The 26,949-nt window shown below is 48.3% G+C and overlaps 1 protein-coding gene across 1 annotated transcript in view; it reads left to right on the forward strand.

Annotated features, from left to right (window-relative positions):
* Nucleotides 1–26,949, forward strand: part of zgc:154054 (uncharacterized protein LOC777616 homolog) — a 34,566-nt gene that overhangs the window by 1,312 nt on the left and 6,305 nt on the right. The window contains exons 3-13 of the mRNA XM_038298169.1: nucleotides 2,196–2,318; nucleotides 2,401–2,534; nucleotides 3,243–3,289; nucleotides 6,165–6,278; nucleotides 9,257–9,332; nucleotides 11,440–11,554; nucleotides 11,629–11,759; nucleotides 12,107–12,214; nucleotides 13,345–13,538; nucleotides 16,966–17,044; nucleotides 24,944–25,019. Of these exons, the coding sequence (XP_038154097.1) occupies nucleotides 2,196–2,318; nucleotides 2,401–2,534; nucleotides 3,243–3,289; nucleotides 6,165–6,278; nucleotides 9,257–9,332; nucleotides 11,440–11,554; nucleotides 11,629–11,759; nucleotides 12,107–12,214; nucleotides 13,345–13,538; nucleotides 16,966–17,044; nucleotides 24,944–25,019 (1,197 nt within the window). The remainder of the gene's footprint in view (nucleotides 1–2,195; nucleotides 2,319–2,400; nucleotides 2,535–3,242; nucleotides 3,290–6,164; nucleotides 6,279–9,256; nucleotides 9,333–11,439; nucleotides 11,555–11,628; nucleotides 11,760–12,106; nucleotides 12,215–13,344; nucleotides 13,539–16,965; nucleotides 17,045–24,943; nucleotides 25,020–26,949) is intronic.

A 26,949-nucleotide genomic window follows, 5' to 3' on the forward strand; every position in this document is an offset into this window, starting at 1 on the left:
TCTAATGAAAAGTTGAAAATATACTTTTCAAATTGTATTTTTTAAATTTTCCTAATATGTATTTTCAAATGTTATATTTTCCGGTTCCTCATTTTCAGATTGAGTATTATGAAGTTTATTCGTAGATTTGATCTCCTCCCTTCTGGGGGCGGGCTTTCCTCTGCAGCCGCATTTCTATTGGTCTGCCAGACGCATTGTTCTGATTGGTCAAGAGCGAGCGTTTGGATTAGGCTGTAAGTGAAGGAAATGTGATCTGGAAAAGTCTGACCGTCCGCCCTAACCCCTACATCCCTCCATCACTATACACAGCAGGGACTTTATAGTGAACTTAGTTAACTGACCGTTGAGACAGATGATCACTGCTCTTCGCTTCCCGCTGGTCATGTGACTCCGCCTCCCCGCGCGGTGCCTGCGCCATCTTTGTTAATAGTCGCTGCTGTGGGGTAGAGACAGCGGGCCGCTTTTTTGAGGAGAGCTCTCCTTCCAAAGCATCGTGGGATATATCTGCTGTCTAGTGACCATGGATGGTTTTCAAGGTGCATTGTGGGAAATTTTGAGTCCACTACTTATTCATTCAGTAGAGGTTGGGACACTCATCCAAAATGGCGTAACCAGTATGTGAGGATTAAGGCGGACATTCGGACACAGTCAGAATCTGAATAGATGCAGAAACTCAACCTGAAAGAGAAAAGTCTGAAAATATAAAAATATTTAAAAAGTAAAAAAATGTACTGAGAGAAAAGAGCATTTTTCTAAACCAGCTGTTTGCTTGAAACGATAAAGGAGCAGAATTCCCTCTATAGCATAGAGGTGCTGGTTCTGTTGGCTTTGAGGTTGTGGCTCGGTGGAACTGGATCCGTTCCCATCAGTTCAGAACTGAACCTGCTCAGAACCTGAAGCTGGGCTGCTTAGAGTCCAGACCCAGTCTGGGTCCAACAGATCCAGGTTTTCTCATGGTGGTGGACCTGAGCCAGCAGTCAGGGGAGCTTTAGGCACCAGCAGGCCGTCTCTCCAGGTTCTATGGAAATTAGACCTGTGGTCTGGCTGTGTGCCAGCCTTCGTTTCCCTGTATTCTGATTTGCATACTGGTTTCTTTCCATAAAAGTCTAAAGATAGCCATGCAAACTGGGAGCTGACCAGTGCATTGTGGGATGTTTCACTGCTGCAGAAACCAAGAACCAGAGCTCATAGTCTTGGCCGGGCGGACTGGGCCAGACAAAGGAACCGGGCAGAATGATTCTTCTGGTCTCCGAAAATGAATCAGGTCTCCGCAGAATGAACCATGTCTCTGCACATTGAACCGGTTCTCTGCACATTGAACCGGTTCTCTGCACATTGAACCGGTTCTCTGCACATTGAACCGGTTCTCTGCACATTGAACCGGTTCTCTGCACATTGAACCGGTTCTCTGCAGAATGAACCATGTCTCTGCAGATTGAACCGGGTTTCTGCAGATTGAACCGGGTCTCTGCAGAATGAACCGGGTTTCTGCAGATTGAACCGTGTCTCTGCAGATTGAACCGTGTCTCTGCAGAATGAACCGGGTCTCTGCAGATTGAACCTGGTCTCTGCAGATTGAACCGTGTCTCTGCAGATTGAACCGTGTCTCTGCAGATTGAACCGTGTCTCTGCAGATTGAATCGTGGACCGGGTCTCTGCAGAATGAACCGGGTCTCTGCAGAATGAACCGGGTCTCTGCAGAATGAACCGTGTCTCTGCAGATTGAACCGTGTCTCTGCAGATTGAACCGTGTCTCTGCAGAATGAACCGTGTCTCTGCAGAATGAACCGTGTCTCTGCAGAATGAACCGTGTCTCTGCAGAATGAACCGTGTCTCTGCAGAATGAACCGTGTCTCTGCAGATTGAACCGTGTCTCTGCAGATTGAACCGTGTCTCTGCAGAATGAACCGTGTCTCTGCAGAATGAACCGTGTCTCTGCAGAATGAACCGTGTCTCTGCAGAATGAACCGTGTCTCTGCAGAATGAACCTGGTCTCTGCAGAATGAACCGTGTCTCTGCAGAATGAACCGGGTCTCTGCAGATTGAACCGGGTCTCTGCAGATTGAACCTCTGCAGCTCTGCACATAAAGGGATAATGGGAGGCAGAGATGAAGGAACCATCTGATCAGTAGAACTTCTGAACTCCTCCTCTCCTTCCAGACACTCTGCTCTCTAATCTTCTTCTTCTCTGACAGTGAAGCAGCTGAAGTCTGAGCCTAGCAGGCTCCAGGGCAACATGGAGCTCTACATGCCCCACCTCAGGGAGTATCCTGACAGCCTGCAGCCCCGTGTGGTGTTAGGGAGGGGGCGCCGCGGAGGTAAGGGGCGTCCCACTGACACAGCCCTCCCCTCACTATGCATGGCTGATGATGATGATGGTCTTGGCGTTTACCCCCTCAGTGACCTTGGTGCTGGGCATCCCTACGGTGAGGAGGGAGAAGCAGAGCTACCTGGTCAGCACCCTCAGCTCGTTGCTGAGCAGCCTGACCTCCTCAGAGAGACGCGACCTCCTCATCATCGTCTTCGTTGCCGAGGTAACCTTCAGCTGCTGAAAAGATTCCTCCTCCTCCTGCTGCTGTCAGAGGATGGAGTTCTTGATGCTCACCATGTGACCCGCTCGATAACTCCATCTGAAACACATCACGACTCTTTTATTTTTCACACTGTTTCCATGCCAGTGAGGCCGAGGTGAAGCCCTCTGACCAGCAGTGTGCAGCAGCAGGGCTGGGCTCTACTCATCAGTAGAAGCTTCCAGCTGTCTCTGGCTGATGGAAACTTCTAGCTTCTTCGCCCTGATGGCGGCCCCCTGCCAGACCTCAGATCTCCTGGAAACTGTTGGTTTTTCAGATGACCTTTGACCCCCGCAGCAGGTTTCCTCTGACTGTTAAAAGCTCAGATGGATTCCTGCCGTCTCTGAAGGAGGCATGGAGGGAAGGTTCCTACATGCAGGTCCACAGCAGGTCTGGTCGGCGCCTGAAGGGCACACCTCCTCCTCCTTTTCCTCCTCCTCTTTCTCTTCATCCTCCTGCTCTTCCTCCTCCTCCTCCTCTTCCTTTTCCTCCTCCTCCTGCTGCTGCTGCTAGAACATGCTTTTCCTGTTCTCCTGTGGGTCTGTAGGGTGAACCCATGTGAGCGGCCGTTCTGAGGTCGGAGCCTCGCTCCTTCCTGAGGTGTTCAGGCCGACGTCTCCTTTGTTCAGGACGTAGCATCACTAAGCTCCCTTTGTTCCTCCCTTCACACAGACGGATGTGGAGTATGTGGACAGCGTGGCTGGCTCCCTCTCTGACAGGTGAGTGGCTCCCATCAGGCCCACAGACCAGCCCATAGAAATGAAATCAATCGTTTCCATTCCAGCAGCCGCAGTATCTGAATCTCTCATATCTCTTTCTCTTCATCTAATGATGGAGAATATGAACCAAGCCAGTTGGATCCCAGTAAGACCAGTAAGAACGAAGCCCCGTCAGAAAGGTTTGCTGCCTGAGGGCCGATCAGCGTTAAGGTGGAGGTCAGCTAGCCAGGAGGAGCACACATCCATCTCAATCCTTCAGTATTTCTGCTGGGTTCTGGGTGGGATGAAGGAAGCTTTTGGTTACCATCATGGTGTTACCCTTTGCACTCCCTCTCCAATGGCAGATACCTGTCTATGTCTCTGAATGACCCCCCTTTCAGAGACATAGACAGGTATGGGGCATTGCAGACTAACAAAGAAGCCAAACGACCCCCATTCCAAAGGAATGGACCCGTTCGTTGGACAGGCCAGTAATCATTGAGTGAGGTGACCTGAGGCTTCTTTGGGACCGGAATAATGGAGGCAGACTTAAAGCATGCTGGCACTATGGATCGCTCTAAGGGTGGTGGTGCTCTAAGGGGGGTGGCGCTCTATGGGGGGTGGCGCTCTATGGGTGGGGGCTGATGGACCTACAGCTACTAAATGCTTTCAATAGGGTTTATATTTTCCCAAAATGAGCTCAAACATCTATTTATTGAATGCTTTCCTATTGTTGAGAACACCAGAGAACCACAGTACACTAATATTTATAGATCTAGACAGATGCCTGCCTTTAGTGCTTTATTTATAAAGGGCTCAAAAACATTAATGTATAAAAAATGAGGAATAACAGCCGATATCGATGCCAACATCAATATATCCTGCATCCCTATTATGGACACAACTTCACTTCTATCGATCCATGCATGGCTTCCCTTTAAGCTGCATCAGTGATCATCCTCCTTCACAAGCAAAATCTAATTTAGAAATTTGTCCCAGATGTCACTGACAGACAAAGTCTATTTATTGAACCTTTCATTTCAAAAATCATTTATACGCTGAATTGTATTATTTTTGCTTTAATTCTTGTAGGTTTCTTATACTTTTAAGTCTGTGTCCTGTGAGTCTGGCTGTCTCTGGGTTGCTGCACAGCTATTTATGTAATCTGTAACTCTGAGTAATGGTCTTTTGAGAAGCCCAGCTTTTTTAACTTATATAAATGTACAATCTGCTGCCAGTTTTAGCTGAAAAAGGTCTGTATGTGTAACTAACTAAACCTTTTTTTAACCAACCCGTCTCCTAACTTTTACTTAAACATATATCAGAGTAGCTGCTGGTTAATATTCACTGAGTGCTGCTGCTATTTTCATTATAAAACGGCTTGCCATAGAGGTTCTGACGAAACCAACTGTATGTTAAAATGGCTTTCCATATCGGGTATATCTTCTCATCCACATAGCGGCTCTGTACGCAGTGAATAACGACGCCAAATAATATGTCCCAAAGCAACAGATCTGATGATGTTTCACTGAGAGGAGGGACTGGAGAGCAGCGGGAGAGCGAGGAAAAAACATGGAGTGAAAACACAGACAGCTGCACCCAGTTACTGTTGACTAAAGTAAATAAGCAGAAAGGAGGGAAAAAGTGGAAATTATTGGTGGGGACTGTCCCCTCCATGCCCAAAGTTGGTGGGGACATGTCCACACCAGTCCTTCGGAAAGTTACACTAGTGGTTAGGACTACTCTCCACCTCTAGCTGCATCCACACATTCCCTAACAGGGATGGTGGTATTCACACCGTTTAAACGTCTATTACCAGCATTATTCAGCAGGACAAGACAAACATGAAGAAGGAGCAGGAGGAAAGAATGATGCTGGTTCTTATTGTCCTAAATAAACTCCAGCAAAACCAATCAAGGTTTGTTAGAGAACATGAGTGACCAACCAGATCCAGGAAGACCAAGGAAGCCAGTAGATGGACCAGAGGTAAAGCTCTAGAGAAGTTTAAGTTGGGGTGAAGGACTCTGCAGTTGGTACATGGCCAAACATAGCAGAGGGGGCATCATGCTAAGGGATAGGGAATCAGGAAATAAATCCAGGACCATCCAGGGGGAAAACCTGAGACCATCCAGCTGTAGAACCAGCCACAACATTCAGATACTATAGACCCATTTCCATTCCCTCTGAAACCGATCCGTGTCGACCCCGGTTCCTTACGACCGTTTCCACACCACGCTAGCGCGGTTCCTCGCCTCCTAGTGGCAATCTACGGTACTACTGCTCTCTAGAGGGGAAACAAGCAAACCAACATGGCGGCGCCAGTAACATTCAGGAAGTTTACAGAAAGTCAGGCGAAGAACGCAGCCTATGGTGAATTTCTTTGACAGAGTCGGCTTTTGGGAAGTGGATACGACAGACGATAGTCAAATCAGGGCTTCCAGACGCAGGAAACGACGTCATCACACTGCTAAGCAGAATCATCAATGGAAATCGTGCGGCACGCTAGGGAAGCTAGGATTATTTGGAAAGATTACAGAGGCTGACTGTAAGGAGATGAGGTGGTCTGCTCATTGAGAACCGGGCCAGAACTGAACCGGGCCGAGCCTCACTGATGAACCAGTACCAGCTTAGCACGGTTTGGTTGGGTTTGGAACGGTCCGGTTCAGTTCTGCGCCATTCACACTCAACAGTTACCTGGGTTACCGAGCTCTGCGCGATCTCTGGGCAGTTTCTAAAGTCTAGTGGAAATGGGGCTAATGTTTTAATCCAGTCACAGACTATTGGTGTGTGTGGAATGGCCTAGTCAAAGTTAAGACTTGACATCATGTTCTCAGCTTAGGTATAAGGAGAAAGCCTTTGATTGATGTTCCTGTTGTTCTGTTCTCTCATCTGCTAGTTTTCCTGAAGAAGTGCAGTCCGGCCTGCTGGAGGTGGTCTCCCCTTCGCAGCATTACTACCCCGACTTCAACCTCCTCAAAGAGACCTTTGGAGACTCCAAGGAGAGAGTAAAGTAAGAATCAAACATCTTCTTGAAAAGATTCCCGCTCCAGGAAAACCAAACTGCTGTGAGCAAACATCTGCAGCAGAGCGTTTAGAGAAGTCACCGTGAACAGAGACATGCATCTGGGCGCCACTGCTCCATAAATCCTCTGCTCTACCGTACAGGGGCAGAAAACTGTTTATGATTCCTGGGGTATGGAGACTGTTGGTCTGACCTCAGCTGCCTGCCTGAGGTGAGAGGCTGGAACAGTGAGTGTGCAGGATGGGTGGAGCTCCCTCCCTCTGCAGAGGATGCTCTTCACCACAGAGATGATAGTTCCTCTGGTCTGAGCTCCACAGTCCAGCTCTCTGCAGCTTTCTGGGGAATTGGAGATCCTGATTATCTTCCCTGACCCGACAGGAAGTGTTGGTGCTCCAGGTCACTGGAGAAAACAGTGCCTCACCCATCCAGAACATGGCGTCCATAGCTTTCAGCAGAGGCATCACCTCAGGATTCAGCCAGGGCTTTCTGGGTACTGTCCTGACAGCGGTGACATCATCAGCACGCTTGGAGATGAGAACAGAGAAGGTGTTTCCTCCAGGTCTACCTCTGCCTGTCCGTCCCAGCACAGCAGCTGTTTGCTGGGCCGGACAGTGTCCGCTTTCTTCCTTCCATCCGTCTTATCATGGACATCATCATTGGCATGCAGTTTGGCTGTCGTGTTGGAAAGGTGACCTGCTGATTTAAAAATTGAGAAGTTTCTGTCATTTTCAATGTAACTAAAGTAACCCTCATAAAAAGCCACTAGGTGCTTTGTGTGCAGCCAGCTAATGGTGTCCTAGAGCTGCAATCACGCTTCATCAGCATCCACTCCTGATGTGGCGACGAACAGCACAGTTAATTTCAATGGCAGAAAATGTGGTCAACATTTTTAAGGTCACTGGCTCTATCACCTTCGCCAGCTTATTCCAGTACACAGTTCAAACACCTTCAGTCCTCCAACTTTCTACAGTGGTTCTCTTTCTAGAACCGCTACATAATATCTAGTCTACATATTCCCAGTTTATTTTATGGGTCAGTTTGTTTTTCTCAAGCTCCGTTATACCAAAGTATTGATTTAAGGAATGCAGTGTTTTGGTATCAAAAAGTCTGTTGATGTGTTCCTGTGTTACAACTTTTAGCGTGGTTAAAATGGTTAGCTTGATTAGAACGATCCGGATGGTTAAAACCATTAGCACGGTTAGAATGGTTAGCTTGATTAGAATGATCCAGATGGCTAAAACCTTTAGCACGGTTAGAATGGTTAGCTTGATTAGAACCATCATGATGCTAAAACCATTAGCATGGTTAGAACGGTTAGCATTGTTAGAATGATCCAGATGGCTAAAACCATTAGCACGGTTAGAACGGTAAGCATTGTTAGAACCATCAGGATGGCTTAAACCATTAGCGCGGTTAGAACGGTTATCATGATTAGAACCATCAGGATGGCTTAAACCATTAGCACGGTTAGAATGGTTAGCTTGATTAGAACCATCATGATGCTAAAACCATTAGCATGGTTAGAACAGTTAGCATGATTAGAACCATCAGGATGCTAAAACCATTAGCATGGTTAGAACGGTTAGCATTGTTAGAATGATCCAGATGGCTAAAACCATTAGCACGGTTAGAACAGTAAGCATTGTTGGAACCATCAGGATGGCTTAAACCATTAGCACGGTTAGAACGGTTATCATGATTAGAACCATCAGGATGGCTTAAACCATTAGCACGGTTAGAACGGTTAGCATGATTGGAATCATCAGGATGGCTAAAACCATTAGCACGGTTAGAACGGTTAGCATGATTAGAATCATCAGGATGGCTAAAACCATTAGCACGGTTAGAACGGTTAGCATGATTAAAACAATCAGGATGGCTTAAACCATTAGCACGGTTAGAACGGTTAGCATGATTAGAACCATCAGGATGGCTTAAACCATTAGCACGGTTAGAACGGTTAGCATGATTAGAACCATCAGGATGGCTTAAACCATTAGCATGATTAGAACCATCAGGATGGCTTAAACCATTAGCACGGTTAGAATGGTTAGCATGATTGGAACCATCAGGATGGCTGAAACCATTAGCACGGTTAGAATGGTTAGCATGATTAGAACCATCAGGATGCTAAAACCATTAGCACGGTTAGAACAGTTAGCATGATTGGAACCATCAGGATGGCTTAAACCATTAGCACAGTTAGAACGGTTAGCATGATTGGAACCATCAGGATGGCTTAAACCATTAGCACAGTTAGAACGGTTAGCATGATTGGAACCATCAGGATGGCTGAAACCATTAGCACAGTTAGAACGGTTATCATGATTAGTAATTGAGTTAGTAACTGAGTTACTCTACAATAAAAGTAACTAGTTACTAGTAAAAGTAACTATTGCGTTGCTTTTGCAAGTGTATGAAATTAATAACTGGGGATGTCTAATGATCGTTCACGCTCTCCGTAGTTCTCCTGTGGCGCGAGCACAGGGCGGCTGTTACGCGCCTTTAGCAAGCATGCATCCTGTCGCTTGAGCAGTGAATCGTGCCGCCGCGCTGTGCGGAGATGCAGGGGAAACCGTATCTGATAGGGAAACGCAGCTCGACGTAACACCGGTATTTCCATCTGGAAAGCGCTGTTTTGCTGCTGGAGTCCTCCTCACTCTCCATCCTCCCCTCTCTCATGACAAGGTGCGCACGAGTCCTATCGTGAAAAAAGGTTAATTGTGCGACCTGAGTAACGTGCAGTAACTGGGTGTCGGCAATTGTAACTGCTTATAGTTACAGTAAGAGTAATAATTTTGATTACTCATTACTAAAAAAAGGTAGCGGCGTTAGTAACGCCATTACTTTCAACGCCGTTACTCCTATCACTGGTCAGGGTGATATGGCAGGTCCTCCTGCCTCAGATCGTCTCCTGTAGTCTGGCTCACCGGAACAGTATCAAGTGACTTGTCTTTTTTTTTCAGATGGCGAACTAAGCAGAACCTGGACTACAGCTTCCTGATGCTCTATGCACAAGACAAAGGAAGCTACTATGTTCAGGTAAATCCACCCCTCCTTCCTGACACTGGCTCCTTTAGATGAATCACTCCCTAGAATCTACTACCATGATGGCAGATCGGTGCCACCTGGAGCCGCTCTCATCCTGGTATCCTCATTATCTGATCCTAGCTGTTTGAAAACCATTACAGACTAGGAGATAGAGGTGGTTCTGAAGGTTCCTCACCTCCATGTGAACCTCCAAATGCCGGCTGAAGTCTTTTCTTTGTTCTGATGTTTTCTGCTTTGCTCATGAATTATGGCAAAAAGATTAAAATATTTAATCTAAAGAAAAGAGCAGAAAACTAAAAGCGTACAGATGACATCACCACATTCAAAGCTAGCATTTACAGGGGAACGCAGTTATTTTTTTTTACATTGGGCCCTTGATTTTACGTTATTACATCATGTTCTACTCAACCATATGAGTTTTGTGTCATTTGGAGCTGTTCTGATATTCTGTTCGGTTATATCAAGTGTATTTTCTTAAAACAAAGCGGTGTGAGTATGAATGAATGGTAGCCGGCGCACACGGATGACGTCATACACGAGCCGCTTTGTTTTAAGAATAATAAATCTAAAAAATATAACCGCAGATGTCTGTGGGACAGTGATTGGCCTACATGTTCTGAATGCTGGCGTACCATAAAGAATAAATGATGAATAGTTTAGTTTTTGCCTTCAACTCGTTGCCCATAGGAAGACGTCACTTGGATATAACCTAACGTAATATCTTCAGAACGGCTCCAAATGACACAAAACTCATATAGGTGAGTAGAACATGATGTAATAACGTAAAATCAAGGGCCCAATGGGGAAAAAAAAAAAAACAATGTTCCCCTTTAACCTCCTGTTCTAATCATTAATAGTCTCTAGATCGGAGGTCTTCCACAGGGGGTCCGTGACCCCTAGTGGGTCAACAGAGTTACTGCATTGGAGTCGCGAAAGTTTTGGTTGATTAGATTTTTATATTCCCCCCTTCAATTTTTTTCCACTACTTAAAATGTGTTTAAATCCACATTAACATGAAATCAACACACTGTAGTAAACAGATAAATGGAGGCAGAAGATGTCTTTCAGTCATCAATGCACACATTCAGAGACACACAGGAGCTCTTTCAAGCCGGGCACCGTTTCATTCACAACACCTGTCCCATCAACCAGGAAGCAGAAATACTTTAATAATCCCAGGGAGAAATTACTTTAGTTACATTACTGCATCTGTAATAGAGTGACTATAGGACCAGTTTGATAGAACACAATTTACTCCAATATATATAACTAGTGGGTCCCCTCTCCGTCTCACCATCAGTTTGGGGTCCTTGGCCTGGAAAACTTTGAAGACCCCTGGTCTAGATAATAATAAATTATGACTTTTTTTTTCATTTAATGGGGGAATAATGATGAACACAGTCAGATAAACACACGTTAGCACCAGCTACTGCAGAAGGGCCGGCTGATGCAGACCGGCTAATGTTAGCAGCGTCTGATGCAGACGCAGTGACATTACAGCTGCTGCAGATGCAGTGATTTTAGCCCCGGCTGCTGCAGACGCAGTGACGTTACAGCTGCTGCAGATGCAGTGATGTTAGCCCCGGCTGCTGCAGACGCAGTGACGTTACAGCTGCTGCAGACGCAGTGATGTTAGCCCCGGCTGCTGCAGACGCAGTGACGTTAGCTCCTGCTGCTGCAAACCGACTGACGTTAACCCCGGGTCCTGCAGACGGGCTAACGTTAGCCCCGGCTGCTGCAGACGGGCATCAGAACTTTTTTTAAATTATGCACTAAATCAGTAAATGGTCCATATGGTGAAGCTTGAAAAAAATTGTCAATTCTCTGTCTGCTGTTCTAGTGAATTGGAACAGTACTAGGGCTGAGGCTGATGACATTTCACGAGGACATGAGAAAGCACAAGTACACAGGTTGAGAAATGGCCTTTCTGAATGATAAATCTGCAGTACAGCTTTATTCTTCCAATGTGTTTATTATTTTATTAACCCTTTAGGACAGAGAATAGAACTCTGATGTTTTCCTCAGCCTTCATCAGTTCATGCCCTGTCATGCTCTGGTTCTCAGTTCTAATAACTCTGAACATTCGTGTGTTTTCCAGCTGGAGGACGATGTGGTTGCAAAGACTGGTTACTATAGCGACATGAAGGCGTTTGCCACCCAAGCAGCTCCCAGCGAATGGCTCTACCTGGAGTTCTCCCAGCTGGGATTCATTGGTGTGTTTGCAGGACATCTCCTCTCTTAGGCTAGGCATAGCTTGGGCCTTAGCTTCTGTGTTTGTGTTTTCCAGGGAAGATGTTTAAGACCAGCGACCTTCCAATGATCGTGGAATTCTTCCTCATGTTTCACAAGGATAAACCCATCGACTGGCTGCTGGATCACATCCTGTGGGTGAAGGTTTGCAACCCAGAGAAAGATAACGTAAGTCTTGCGTATGGAGAAACCGCTGCAGATCAAACGTTTTAATGGTGCTCAGTGCTTCCCTCTTATGGCTGAGTATAAAATAACCGTTCCATAACAACAGGCTCCTGCATTACCTGGGAAATAATTCTGGATCCTAACCCCATTGACATGGACTGAGAAGGGCTAGAAAGCGTTTCCCACATTTCATGAACCATCAATGATCTGCTGCTGTACCTGATCCCCATCTGACCCTTGGAGCCTCCTCCTTGTGGATCAGGACCCTGGTTCTGTCCATGATGGCATTGCTGTCATGGCTGATGACGGGATGCTGGCGTCCTCTAAGCTAACCTGGTTTTTCTCTGCAGAAACACTGTGATCTTCAGAAGGCCATGCTGAAGCGGAGATATAAGCCCTCCCTGTTCCAGCACGTCGGCCTTCACTCCTCTTTGCCTGGAAAGCTGCAGCGTTTGAAGGTGAGTGAAGATGGCGTCCGAGTGGAGCTAACGGCTGCAATGGAAGGTTTCAATGATCAAATCTGATTGGCTCAACAGAAAAGCTGGAGCTTCACTTGGCGCCTGGTTTGTTATTTACTGGAGTTAATGGTGACCACAGGGAGACAAAGGGAGAAAATATGGATGACTGTTGGCGCCATTTTGCGCTGTTAGATGATGATGATGATGATAAGGATGGTGTTCAGGGTTAGTAGGTTATGCTGGATTGAGATGTTTATTCTCAGTGGGTTGAACCTGCAGGGCTGATACTGTAACTCTGTCAAAGAGTGGATAGAGCGGGAGAACCAGTTGGACCTGTGTCCTGGTTACACAGGTGAGCAACAGGTGAATCATTACACTAAATGCAATGAAGCTTATGATAAGAAAACAAACTGAAAGTTACAAGATTCCATGAATTCCTGCAGTGGGCGTTGCTTTCTCTCTGCTGTCAGCAGGGCCATGAAGGTTTGGGCTCTAATGATGAGCTGAATTAATAATCTGGGAATGATTTGCTCCATCAAAGGGCTTCATCTGAGCTGGAGCTCTGCTGTCTGTGGATGGAGGGGAACTCAGAGGTGTGGATGCAGGTAGAACCTTAAGGATGTGGATCACACCCAGACTATAAGGCCTAAAGCAGCTGAAAAGAAACGCAGAACAAAACCACCATGAAAAACTCCTCCCTGTGATCTCATCCAACCACATCTCTTAAAACCCAGTCTGTTTAGATTCCCTGTCCTCTTTGGGGCCATGCCTGAGGGAAAGCCCACCATTTAAACTCCTCCAGGACTCTGTGGAGACCCCTCTAAGGACTAGCTAATCCACTGCGACTCGTTGCTTTCCTTGGTCCTCTTCCATCTTACTTCCTCTATCAAAGCAGCAGTTTAAAAAAAAAAAAAAGTTTATTTCTACAGTTTTGGGTTTGGAGGTGCGTGTCTTTGCACAGATCTCTAAGGTGAAATGTTGGTGAAGATTGTCAGTCAGGACTTGACCCCCCTACAGTATGTGGTAGATGGTTTATTCTACTGCAGCACCATGAGGACAGGAGTCCTGGTTTCCCTGAAGGAGACGGAGCCTGTTGTTGGTACTAACGGCCTTCTTCTGCTCCCCTGCAGGATAGGGACTTTGGGAAGCAGAGTTTGTTCCAGGCTCACAGTAACCCCCCTGCAGAGGTCAGCACCAGCATGAAGTACTACCAGAAGCACAGTTTGCAGCGACTTTACGACGGAGAAGACTTCATGTGGGCAATCACACCCCTCCAGGGGGACTACATCCTCTTCCGCTTCCCACAGCCCATCCAAATATCTGGGTGAGTTCAGTTTGGCTTTTTACCGTAATGTTTTAGTAAAAGTTTGGAAATAAATCCGTATGCTGCAGTTCCTCTGACTGTCATAGATGCAACATCTCAGAAACATCTTGAGAAAAGACCTGGGTAGACTGGGAAAGACCTGGGTAGACTGGGAAAGGCCTGGGTAGACTGGGAAAGACCTGGGTAGACTGGGAAAGACCTGGGTAGACTGGGAGAGTCCTGGGTAGACTGGGAAAGACCTGGGTAGACTGGGAGAGTCCTGGGTAGGCCGGGAAAGTCCTGGGTAGACTGGGAAAGGCCTGGGTAGACTGGGAAAGACCTGGGTAGACTGGGAAAGGCCTGGGTAGACTGGGAAAGACCTGGGTAGACTGGGAAAGGCCTGGGTAGACTGGGAAAGACCTGGGTAGACTGGGGAAGACCTGGGTAGACTGGGAAAGACCTGGGTAGACTGGGAAAGGCCTGGGTAGACTGGGAAAGACCTGGGTAGACTGGGAAAGTCCTGGGTAGGCCGGGAAAGTCCTGGGTAGGCCGGGAAAGTCCTGGGTAGACTGGGAAAGTCCTGGGTAGACTGGGAAAGTCCTGGGTAGACTGGGAAAGGCCTGGGTAGACTGGGAAAGGTCTGGGTAGATTGGGATGCAGGTAGAGGGTCAGGTCTTGGTACCAACCAACCTTTGAGACGGCTTTAGACCCCACAGGGCAGCGCTCCGTGGAAGCCCGTGGTTTTTTTACAAGTTTGCACACTGGACTGATTCTATGCTAGAGAATAACATTTTTTCGGGAATCCCACGGGTCGCGGGGGTCCCGTGGGACTCCCGCGACCCGTGGGATGGGAGTCAGTATTAGTAACGATCACGTTATAGGGATGGTACAGGATTAAACATTAACGGGAGCAGACAGGAGCAGGAGCAAACCAATAGTAACTAAAAATAAAACTAGGATCGATTCCAAAAAACGAAAGAAAATAGAAAGAAAATAAAATTCAGTACTGGCACCGCCATTTTGTAGTTTTTTTCCTTGAAGCCTACACTATAATGCGTGTCAAAAAAACTACATGACCCAAAAACCAACAGGGCTTCCGCTCTGAGTTTTTCACCCGCGCTCAAAAACAACAATGGAGGGACCAACAGTTACTACAGTTAGAAACAGGAACTTAACTGACCCTTCATAGAAATTCAGATTCAATGTATCGGCAGAAATCTTATTGAAGACAACAAGAATGGGAGTGGTGCAGGAGCGGGAGTCATTCTGAATGGGAGCGGGATGGGAGTGAGAGTAATTTCACCAGGAGTGGGACGGGACAGGATTTAGATTTCTACTCTGACGGGACGGGACGGGACAGGACACAATTTTTTTCTGTGGGAGTGGGACGGAACAGGAGTGAAAATCCACTCCCGTCTCAGACTCTTGTCTACGCCTCTTTCCTGCTCTTCTTTGGTGAATGCCAGGAAGAACTCCAGCCTCAATCCTTCTAATTCAAAGTTCTGTCTTTCAGATGCTCTCTGTCCACAAAACCTAGAAATCTCCCCCAGATTAGTTAAGACTAGAGCATGAAACGGGCCTTGAAAGTCAGCCCGAAACCGACCCGAGTCCGAAAGAACCAGGCCCGTGCCCGGCCCGTTATAATTGACAGCTCCGTAGAGCCCGACCCGTTTGCAGCCCGACATTTTTCAATTGTGCGCATTAAGGGCTAATCTCCGTTTCACTTCTGTAACATCCATTTTGCATTCATCGCGTATAGATCGAACGTTATCACATGATAATTTATTTGCCGCGCATATAACGGTTTAAAGCCCGAGCCCGGCCCGGCCCGAATGAAATAATAAAAAGTACAGCCCAAACCCGGCAGGACCTCTCGGGTCCCGTCGGGTTCGGGCTAATATTCCCTGCTCTAGTTAAGACATTCTAGACTTTCTGATCTCATTTTACACTGCAGATAGTATCTAGTCCCAGCAGGTATTACTGACACTTAGATGGGAGCAGATGGTGACTAAATATACAATAAAATTTATGAGTTATAAATTAATTAAATTAAATCAAACCAAAAAGATCAAATAAAAAGATGTAATCTAGTTGTTAGTGCAACTGAATGGATGACGGATATTGACAGTAATAATGGCGGTGATTGTTGTACAGAGATGATGATAGTAGATGTGGCGCAGTCGATCAGGAAGTCCTGATCATCTTCTATGTAAATACTCCAGTTGAAAGTCGGCGCCGTTGTTTATCTGCGGCGCTCTCCTGCTCCCACTGCTCTGGTTCTCCTTTAATCTCCAATTTAAACCTTGCTTCTGGTAACTTCCGCTCATCCTATCACCGTGGTTAGCAGTTCGGTTTCAGTGAGTCCGGCTACGTTTACCTCTGCTCACCTCTCAGCTGGCTGTAGCCTGTCTTTAAAGCCAAAACCCAGAGAGTCTGACTCGGCTTTCCGACCTGCTTCGTGTCTCTGCTAGCTTTGCAGGGTTAGCTTGGTTAGTTCGGGACGCTGTGACCACATTTGGTCATTTTAGAGCCTTGGCTGTTGCTAGTTGCTTTTTCCCCCTCTCTTCAATGCAGGTGAAGTTCTGCCAGTTTGGTTCTGGTTATTTTTTCTCTTGGTGGGGTTTGAAGGTTTACAGCTGACCGCAGCTCTTTGCATGCTCCCACGCCTGCTGCACCGCCACTGGACCTTCTAAAGACCTGGTTATCCTCCTGCAGCAGTGTGTCGCAGTGTGCTTGTCGCAGATATTTTTGATTTCTGCCCAATATTGAAGCATGGTCTGCGCTATATTATTCCACGCCACAACACAACTCAGGCCAATCAGGAACTAGCTGTGGGTCTAGATACAGCCAAAGCGGTGAGAAAGTGGGGGCAAGTTTATGCGACAACGGAGGGACATGAGGGTCAAAAAGAGCGGGGATCCAGGTGGAAAAAGGCTCCCAGCATTCTCGCGCACCTCGCTCTTCTAGGTGGTCCATCTTCTCCAGTCGTTTTCAACAATGGCGGTCAGACAAACAAAACAAGCCGCTAAGGAACCAAACAGGAAATATGCATAGTTTGGAGCGGATGGAGATTTGACCAATCAGAGACCTCCTGTCTGTGGTCACCTCCAATTTTGAGAGGTGTAAGAGAGTGTCTGTGGAAGGGGCGGGGTATATCTGCATTAACTGCGACACAAGCAGACGGCCTGGTTTCTGAGTATAAACCAGGCTTTACTACCTAAAGTTAGGAGTCTGCTGCTCATTCAACTGCACCTCAGTCCCTCTAGTTCTGTATCCTGTTTCATGGAGAAGTTCTGTTATACAGATCAACTGTCCTTATGTCTGCCTCTCGTGCACCACAACATCTGCTTCCAAAAAGTGAAATTACAAACTGAGTTCCTTATTTGAACTGCAAATAAAAATGAATATTGAGTCCTAGTAGATTAATGCAGGTCTGCGTATCCTGTAGGTTCCTGTTCCGCAGTGGAAACAGCAAGGCCATCGGGGATAAGTTCTACAACACCACAGTGGAGGTGCTGCCCAGGAATGTGAGTAACCAGCCTGGGGGGGGGATGTTTGTTCTCTGGTTGCTCATTGCAGGTGTTGATGTCTCAGGACAGAGTGTTGATGTAACAGGAAACACCCGCTGCCACCAGCTATCGGCTGTCACAGCCCTGGGAGCGGGGAGGGGGGGCTTGCTGGTGTCACACTGAAAGGGAAAAGTGTTTATGTGACGGCTGACCTTTGAGTAAAGTTAGACAGACACTAGATCCCTGAGTGGAAGATAAGAGACCTGAGACGGGTCCAAGTCCAGCGGCTGTCGTTATCCTGATCCACTGAGCATCTGATCAGGACTTCAGTCATTTTAGCAGCTGTGTTCAGAAGTGAAAAAACATGTTAAATGAAGGATAATCTGGAATGTAAGGTGATTCAGTGAACTAGAAGGAGGAGGAGCCTCCTGTCAGCTTGGCTAAAGGACACAGCCTTCCATGGCAGGACCGTCCAGTTTGCTGGTGTGCAGTCAACTAAAGGCAGACCCATCAAGGAGCTGCAGAAGACGCTAGCAAACCCCTCATGGTGTAGATCTTCACCTACGTCAGGGTTCAGCCACCCAAACTGTTCAAAGAGCCCTATTGCACCAAAAAGTATGGCCACTGCTCCAACAGCTGAAGATGATTTTAGAATAAGTGATGAAGAGGAGACAATAAATAAGGAGAGGAAGCAGAACCTCAGGGCATAGAGTCGGAGAGCCCAGCCTAACTGGACCACAGCTGTTAGAGCTGGTTCTAGTTCACTGCCTGATGGCTGAAATCACTCCTGTACGCCTATTTATTCTGCATCTGTCTTCTGCAGTTTTGTTAGAAGATAAAAGGAAAAGAAGACGTTTTTAATGTTGTATTTAGAAAAGTCCCCCAACGACATTTTGAGACGTTCACCTTCAGTTGATACCTTTATTCACAGACTCTCTAAAATATTCCTGGATCTAGTTGGTGATCCGGATCATCTCCAATATTTAATGGATTGTTCCTCGGACTGAAGCACCCCGTTGGGAAAAGCTTATGCATTCCCACTTATTGTTTTCCTCTTTTCATTTTTCTGACTTTAACTAGTCACGCAGTTTTCAACCGATTTAAACAATTTTGGTATTAAAAACGTTTATCTTGTTCAGGAGAATTATGCTATATCTTTTGGTAAAGATATTTTTGTAGTTTTCGGGATATTCAGCTTTTTCTGCGTTTTTTTGGTCCCATTGAAATGCATGTAGAATTCTCAGATTTCAGCAAAGTTCAGCTAAAACTTCACCATTTTTTACCTTTAACAACTTCAGCATACTTTCAGCTAGAAACATAATTCAACTTTTAAAATGTTTCCTTATATTTCTGCTATTACTGTTTAACTCAGCTTTTTGCTAACTTTTACAGTTTTGCTTCAATGAAGCTTCAAACTTGAAAATAAATTTTAAATATTTTCAGATTTATAATGGAAGTCTATGGACGGAATTCTTCAACTGCTAGAGTTGGTGCTTTACCCTTTAGCTTTTGAGATGTTCTGGTTTTTCCGAACAAATTCTTCTCACTCCCTCAGTTTTCACTCAATTGAAATAAATTGTACATCAAAACATAGGTATTTTTGTCAGGATTCAGGAAATGTAACCCTCATTTTTGTGGCATTTACAGTTTTCCTGCAGTTTGGCCCAGACTTCCCCAATAGAAATCCAATGAGAGACTTTCCAAGAATCACATCCGAAAATCCAAAACGACATATATTTTCATATCGCTGCCATTTCTAAACTGTTTCATGTACAAACATGAAACTTGATATAGAACATCTTCAGACCCTTCTAGCACTCACATTGAAATAATTTTTTCGATATCATTTATGGTTTAGCTGTTTAGCTGACCTGTTCGGGCATAGGAAAATGTTGATTCTGAGAAATGTCCTCAAACAAAAAATCAAATTTTACATCGTCACCTTTGCCAAATTGTTTTTAATAGAAACATGAAATCTGGCACAGTCAAAGCCGAAGGATGGCTGACGCCAACAGTGAAAAAATTTTTTGAAAACCTTTTACGGTTTTGGCTCACCACTCGTTTGTTCAGAGGGGTTTTTTAGCACCTGAAAGTTCAGTGAAGCTGACGTGCTGCATGTAATCCAATGAGACGAACCAGTGGGACAAACTATTATGTTTGTCTTCCCATTAGGGTTGTAAAAGAGCTACAGACATGAAAGTTACCCCAATTGGAGACAAGGGATAGCTGTCGCTTAGACTAAAAGAATTTTGTAGATGCCATTTACGGTTTGCCTTCAGCACTCGTTTGTTTGGAGGGGAAGTTTTGCTTGTGAAAACTCAGCTCTACCTTAAAGCTGCATGTTATTTAGTGAGACCAGCAGGTGTGACAAACCTTTTTATTTCTCCTTCCCATTACGGTTGTCCATGAGCTACAGCCATGAAAGTTACCCCAATCGGAGACAAAGGATAGCTGTCGCTTAGACTGAAAGAATTTTTTAGATACCATTTACGGTTTGTCTTCAGCACTCGTTTTTTCGGAGCTGTTTTTCCCATTCAAAAAAGCCTGAGAGCAAAGGAACTAGAGTGCTGCGCATTTCTCTCTGTCACTGACAGGCTCGTTAAGCGTCGTCAAGGTAACCGATCTTCAAAGGGATTTTACCTCTGCTACTTTAAACAGCACATTTTAATCTAATGGAGGGAGACTGCACTGATTTAACATTTGGAAATGTATACTATATGACTACTGGCCATGACCCTTCCCTTCACACGCAACCATGATAGACTTTCAAAATAAGACTCCGGGCACCCTACAAAATAAAAACCCCTACATTAAACTCATTTTTTTTTTCCAGCTTATGGCTCAACATTGTGACCCAAACTAAACCACTTTTTAAAAATTAGACTCTAGTGGGCTTTTCAAAACACACCCCACAAAAAAAGTTCAAAATAAAAGCCTCCCATTGCCACTTCATTTACTGCCCTAATAACAGGGGAAAAGAGTGATTTAACGATTGGAAAATCTTCAAGTATCAATGTTGGGTCTGACCCTTTTCTCAACACACAACCCTGCTAGACTTTCAAAATAAGACTCCAGGGACCATACAAAATAAAAGCCTCTATATTTTATTCATGTATTAATTGATGCAAATGGCTCAGCATTATGACCCAATCTCCACCAGCTTGTTTCTTTTAGACATTTTCAAAACACCCCCCAGAGCAAATTTCACAATAAAGTCTCCCATTTACACTAATACATCATCTGTTCACCCAATTACATGAAAAACCAGTGATTTCATATTTAGAAATGGATTCTATATCACTGCTGGACATAACCCTTCCCTTGACACACATTGATGGTAGACTTTCAAAATAAGACTATGGGAACTCTACAAAATAAAAGCCTCTTCCTTTTGCACACTCATTTATTGTGCCGTATGGTTCTTAGCTATGACCCGAACTCAACCAATTTCTTCAAATTACACTACCAAGGCCTGTTGACAAAACAACTAAGTGCACATTTCTTAATGAGGCTCTAGCATTTCCACTGTAATAAAGCATCTGCTAACCTCGTAAGCAGATGCTTTACTTCCATCAACTTCCAGGTAAACGGATACTTTTTGACTTTTTCTTCTGGTTAATCAACTTTAAATGTTTTCCTTTTTAAGATGAGTGTGTTTCTGCCATTATTCTGGCAAATGATTCGACCCTACAAAATCTTCAGATGATTCTACTGTTTTCTGCTGTTTGAAGTTTTTGATGACCTCCTATCACATTTTCATAGATTCTATTTTCTGCTTTTTTTCCTTTATGCAGTTTCTTTAGCAAATTTTTCTTTTTTCATTCAGCATAAAATAGCATTCCCACTTAGCTGTTTCTCTGAAAAAGCTTTTTCTAGTTTTTCATTCAAATCCATCCATGACTATTTAAGCTGTTCTTTACGCAGACCAACCCAATGTCTCCTCAAAACAGGACCTCCTGGTATCATGATGGAGGTCCAGCTTTGCCAGCCTTCCTTTTATACAGGCATCACCCACTGGCTACATGCTCCACTGGCTACACGCTCCACTGGCTACACGCTCCACTGGCTACACGCTCCACTGGATAGACGCTCCACTGGATAGACGCTCCACTGGATACACGCTCCACTGGCTACACGCTCCACTGGATAGACGCTCCACTGGATACACGCTCCACTGGCTACACGCTCCACTGGATAGACGCTCCACTGGATACACGCTCCACTGGCTACACGCTCCACTGGCTACACGCTCCACTGGCTACACGCTCCACTGGCTACACGTTCCACTGGCTACACGTTCCACTGGCTACACGCTCCACTGGCTACACGCTCCACTGGCTAGACGCTCCACTGGCTAGACGCTCCACTGGCTAGACGCTCCACTGGATACACGCTCCACTGGATACACGCTCCACTGGATACACGCTCCACTGGATACACGCTCCACTGGCTACACGCTCCACTGGATAGACGCTCCACTGGCTACACGCTCCACTGGCTACACGCTCCACTGGCTACACTCTCTACTGGCTACACGCTCCACTGGCTACACGCTCCACTGGCTACACGCTCCAATGGCTACACGCTCCACTGGCTACACGCTCCACTGGCTACACGCTCCACTGGCTACACGCTCCACTGGCTACACGCTCAACTGGCTACACGCTCAACTGGCTACACGCTCCACTGGATACACTCTCTACTGGCTACACTCTCTACTGGCTACACGCTCCACTGGCTACACGCTCAACTGGCTACACGCTCCACTGGATACACTCTCTACTGGCTACACTCTCTACTGGCTACACGCTCCACTGGCGACACGCTCCACTGGCGACACGCTCCACTGGCGACACGCTCCACTGGCGACACGCTCCACTGGCGACACGCTCCACTGGCGACACGCTCCACTGGCTACACGCTCCACTGGCTACACGCTCCACTGGATAGACTCTCTACTGGCTACACGCTCCACTGGCTAAACGCTCCACTGGCTAAACGCTCCACTGGCTAAACGCTCCACTGGCTAAACGCTCCACTGGCTACACGCTCCACTGGCTACACGCTCCACTGGATACACTCTCTACTGGATACACTCTCTACTGGCTACACGCTCCACTGGCTACACGCTCCACTGGCTACACGCTCCACTGGCTACATGCTCCACTGGCTACACGCTCCACTGGCTACACGCTCCACTGGATAGACGCTCCACTGGATACACTCTCTACTGGCTACACGCTCCACTGGCTACACGCTCCACTGGCTAGACGCTCCACTGGATACACGCTCCACTGGATACACGCTCCACTGGATACACGCTCCACTGGATACACGCTCCACTGGCTACACGCTCCACTGGATAGACTCTCTACTGGCTACACGCTCCACTGGCTACACGCTCCACTGGCTACACGCTCCACTGGCTACACGCTCCACTGGCTACACGCTCCACTGGCTACACGCTCAACTGGCTACACGCTCAACTGGCTACACGCTCCACTGGATAGACTCTCTACTGGCTACACGCTCCACTGGATAGACTCTCTACTGGCTACACGCTCCACTGGCTACACGCTCCACTGGCTACACGCTCCACTGGCTACACGCTCCTCTGGCTACACGCTCCACTGGATAGACGCTCCACTGGCTACACGCTCCACTGGCTACACGCTCCACTGGCTACACGCTCCACTGGCTACACGCTCCACTGGCTACACGCTCCACTGGATACACGCTCCACTGGCTACACGCTCCACTGGATAGACGCTCCACTGGCTACACGCTCCACTGGCTACACGCTCCACTGGCTACACGCTCCACTGGATACACTCTCTACTGGCTACACGCTCCACTGGCTACACGCTCCACTGGCTACACGCTCCACTGGCTACACGCTCCACTGGATACACGCTCAACTGGCTACACGCTCAACTGGCTACACGCTCAACTGGCTACACGCTCCACTGGATACAATCTCTACTGGCTACACTCTCTACTGGCTACACTCTCTACTGGCTACACGCTCCACTGGCTACACGCTCCACTGGCTACACGCTCAACTGGCTACACGCTCCACTGGATACACTCTCTACTGGCTACACTCTCTACTGGCTACACTCTCCACTGGCGACACGCTCCACTGGATACACGCTCCACTGGATACACGCTCCACTGGCTACACGCTCCACTGGATAGACTCTCTACTGGCTACACGCTCCACTGGCTACACGCTCCACTGGCTACACGCTCCACTGGCTACACGCTCAACTGGCTACACGCTCAACTGGCTACACGCTCAACTGGCTACACGCTCCACTGGATAGACTCTCTACTGGCTACACGCTCCACTGGATAGACTCTCTACTGGCTACACGCTCCACTGGCTACACGCTCCACTGGCTACACGCTCCACTGGCTACACGCTCCTCTGGCTACACGCTCCACTGGATAGACGCTCCACTGGCTACACGCTCCACTGGCTACACGCTCCACTGGCTACACGCTCCACTGGCTACACGCTCCACTGGCTACACGCTCCACTGGATACACGCTCCACTGGCTACACGCTCCACTGGATAGACGCTCCACTGGCTACACGCTCCACTGGCTACACGCTCCACTGGCTACACGCTCCACTGGATACACTCTCTACTGGCTACACGCTCCACTGGCTACACGCTCCACTGGCTACACGCTCCACTGGCTACACGCTCCACTGGATACACGCTCAACTGGCTACACGCTCAACTGGCTACACGCTCAACTGGCTACACGCTCCACTGGATACAATCTCTACTGGCTACACTCTCTACTGGCTACACTCTCTACTGGCTACACGCTCCACTGGCTACACGCTCCACTGGCTACACGCTCAACTGGCTACACGCTCCACTGGATACACTCTCTACTGGCTACACTCTCTACTGGCTACACTCTCCACTGGCGACACGCTCCACTGGCTACACGCTCCACTGGCTACACGCTCAACTGGCTACACGCTCCACTGGATACACTCTCTACTGGCTACACGCTCTACTGGCGACACGCTCCACTGGCGACACGCTCCACTGGCTACACGCTCCACTGGCTACACGCTCCACTGGATAGACTCTCTACTGGCTACACGCTCCACTGGCTACACGCTCCACTGGCTACACGCTCCACTGGCTAAACGCTCCACTGGCTACACGCTCCACTGGCTACACGCTCCACTGGCTACACGCTCCACTGGCTACACGCTCCACTGGCTACACGCTCCACTGGATACACTCTCTACTGGCTACACTCTACTGGCTACACTCTCTACTGGCTACACGCTCCACTGGCTACACGCTCCACTGGATAGACGCTCCACTGGATACACTCTCTACTGGCTACACGCTCCACTGGCTACACGCTCCACTGGCTACACGCTCCACTGGCTACACGCTCCACTGGATACACTCTCTACTGGCTACACTCTCTACTGGCTACACGCTCCACTGGCTACACGCTCCACTGGATAGACGCTCCACTGGATAGACGCTCCACTGGCTACACGCTCCACTGGCTACACGCTCCACTGGCTACACGCTCCACTGGCTACACGCTCCACTGGCTACACGCTTCTCTGGATACACGCTCCACTGGATACACGTCTCAACGTCTGTCGTCGTTTCCTGCGACTGGAATCCCTGATGAGACTATTGTTTGTTGTATCCATGTCCCAAAAGCTGACTCTGTCAAATAAATTAACCAAAGGCTGCCTTCTTCACCTGACTTTCCGCAAATGTCCTAAATGTTACGGGCGCTGGCATGTTTGTTTGCTCGTTTCCCTCTAGAGAGCAGTAGTACTGTAGGCGTTCGAGGCTTCATTGGCTGTGCTGACGGTAACTGTGGTGACCCTTCACCTCTCAATTTTTTTGTTTGTTTTAGAAACCCTCTGGAGACTGGCCGCTCGGTGGCTCCGCCCCCAAACTCGAACAGTCCGATGGCGAATTCATCGTGGTCGGTGAGTAAATGTTGATCGCCTCAGAATCAACTGACTCTTATTGCTCTGCTCCAAGTAGTGGGCCCTGGTCTGGCCCTCAGTCTCTTGCTGTTCTCCAGGTCCTAGAGGAGTCTCTGCTCCCTAGTAGCGGGCCCCTGGCCTGGCCCTCAGTCTCCTGCTGTTCTTCAGGTTCTAGAGGAGTCTCTGCTCCCTTGTAGCGGGCCCCTGGCCTGGCCCTCAGTCTCCTGCTGTTCTTCAGGTTCTAGAGGAGTCTCTGCTCCCTTGTAGCGGGCCCCTGGCCAGGTCCTCAGTCTCCTGCTGTTCTTCAAGTTCTAGAGGAGTCTCTGCTCCCGTGTAGCGGGCCCCTGGCCTGGCCCTCAGTCTCCTGCTGTTCTTCAGGTTCTAGAGGAGTCTCTGCTCCCTAGTAGCGGGCCCCTGGCCTGGCCCTCAGTCTCCTGCTGTTCTTCAGGTTCTAGAGGAGTCTCTGCTCCCTAGTAGCGGGCCCCTGGGCTGGCCCTCAGTCTCTTGCTGTTCTCCAGGTTATAGAGGAGTCTCTGCGCCCTAGTAGCGGGCCCCTGGCCTGGCCCTCGGTCTCCTGCTGTTCTTCAGGTTCTAGAGGAGTCTCTGCTCCCTCATAGCGGGCCCCTGGCCTGGCCCTCAGTCTCCTGCTGTTCTTCAGGTTCTAGAGGAGTCTCTGCTCCCTCATAGCGGGCCCCTGGCCTGGCCCTCAGTCTCCTGCTGTTCTTCAGGTTCTAGAGGAGTCTCTGCTCCCTAGTAGCAGGCCCCTGGGCTGGCCCTCAGTCTCCTGCTGTTCTTCAGGTTCTAGAGGAGTCTCTGCTCCCTAGTAGCGGGCCCCTGGGCTGGCCCTCAGTCTCCTGCTGTTCTTCAGGTTCTAGAGGAGTCTCTGCTCCCTAGTAGCGGGCCCCTGGGCTGGCCCTCAGTCTCCTGCTGTTCTTCAGGTTCTAGAGGAGTCTCTGCTCCCTAGTAGCGGGCCCCTGGCCTGGCCCTCGGACTCCTGCTGTTCTTCAGGTTCTAGAGGAGTCTTTGCTCCCTAGTAGCGGGCCCCTGGCCTGGCCCTCAGTCTCCTGCTGTTCTTCAGGTTCTAGAGGAGTCTCTGCTCCCTTGTAGCGGGCCCCTGGCCTGGCCCTCAGTCTCCTGCTGTTCTTCAGGTTCTAGAGGAGTCTCTGCTCCCTTGTAGCGGGCCCCTGGCCTGGCCCTCAGTCTCCTGCTGTTCTTCAGGTTCTAGAGGAGTCTCTGCTCCCTTGTAGCGGGCCCCTGGCCTGGCCCTCAGTCTCCTGCTGTTCTTCAGGTTCTAGAGGAGTCTCTGCTCCCTTGTAGCGGGCCCCTGGCCTGGCCCTCAGTCTCCTGCTGTTCTTCAGGTTCTAGAGGAGTCTCTGCTCCCTAGTAGCGGGCCCCTGGGCTGGCCCTCAGTCTCTTGCTGTTCTCCAGGTTATAGAGGAGTCTCTGCGCCCTAGTAGCGGGCCCCTGGCCTGGCCCTCGGTCTCCTGCTGTTCTTCAGGTTCTAGAGGAGTCTCTGCTCCCTCATAGCGGGCCCCTGGGCTGGCCCTCAGTCTCCTGCTGTTCTTCAGGTTCTAGAGGAGTCTCTGCTCCCTAGTAGCGGGCCCCTGGGCTGGCCCTCAGTCTCTTGCTGTTCTCCAGGTTATAGAGGAGTCTCTGCTCCCTCATAGCGGGCCCCTGGGCTGGCCCTCAGTCTCCTGCTGTTCTTCAGGTTCTAGAGGAGTCTCTGCTCCCTAGTAGCGGGCCCCTGGGCTGGCCCTCAGTCTCTTGCTGTTCTCCAGGTTATAGAGGAGTCTCTGCGCCCTAGTAGCGGGCCCCTGGCCTGGCCCTCGGTCTCCTGCTGTTCTTCAGGTTCTAGAGGAGTCTCTGCTCCCTAGTAGCGGGCCCCTGGGCTGGCCCTCAGTCTCCTGCTGTTCTTCAGGTTCTAGAGGAG

This window comes from Cyprinodon tularosa, unplaced genomic scaffold, assembly GCF_016077235.1.
Source record: "Cyprinodon tularosa strain WSP-4 unplaced genomic scaffold, ASM1607723v1 ctg1108, whole genome shotgun sequence".
Lineage (NCBI taxonomy): Eukaryota > Metazoa > Chordata > Actinopteri > Cyprinodontiformes > Cyprinodontidae > Cyprinodon > Cyprinodon tularosa.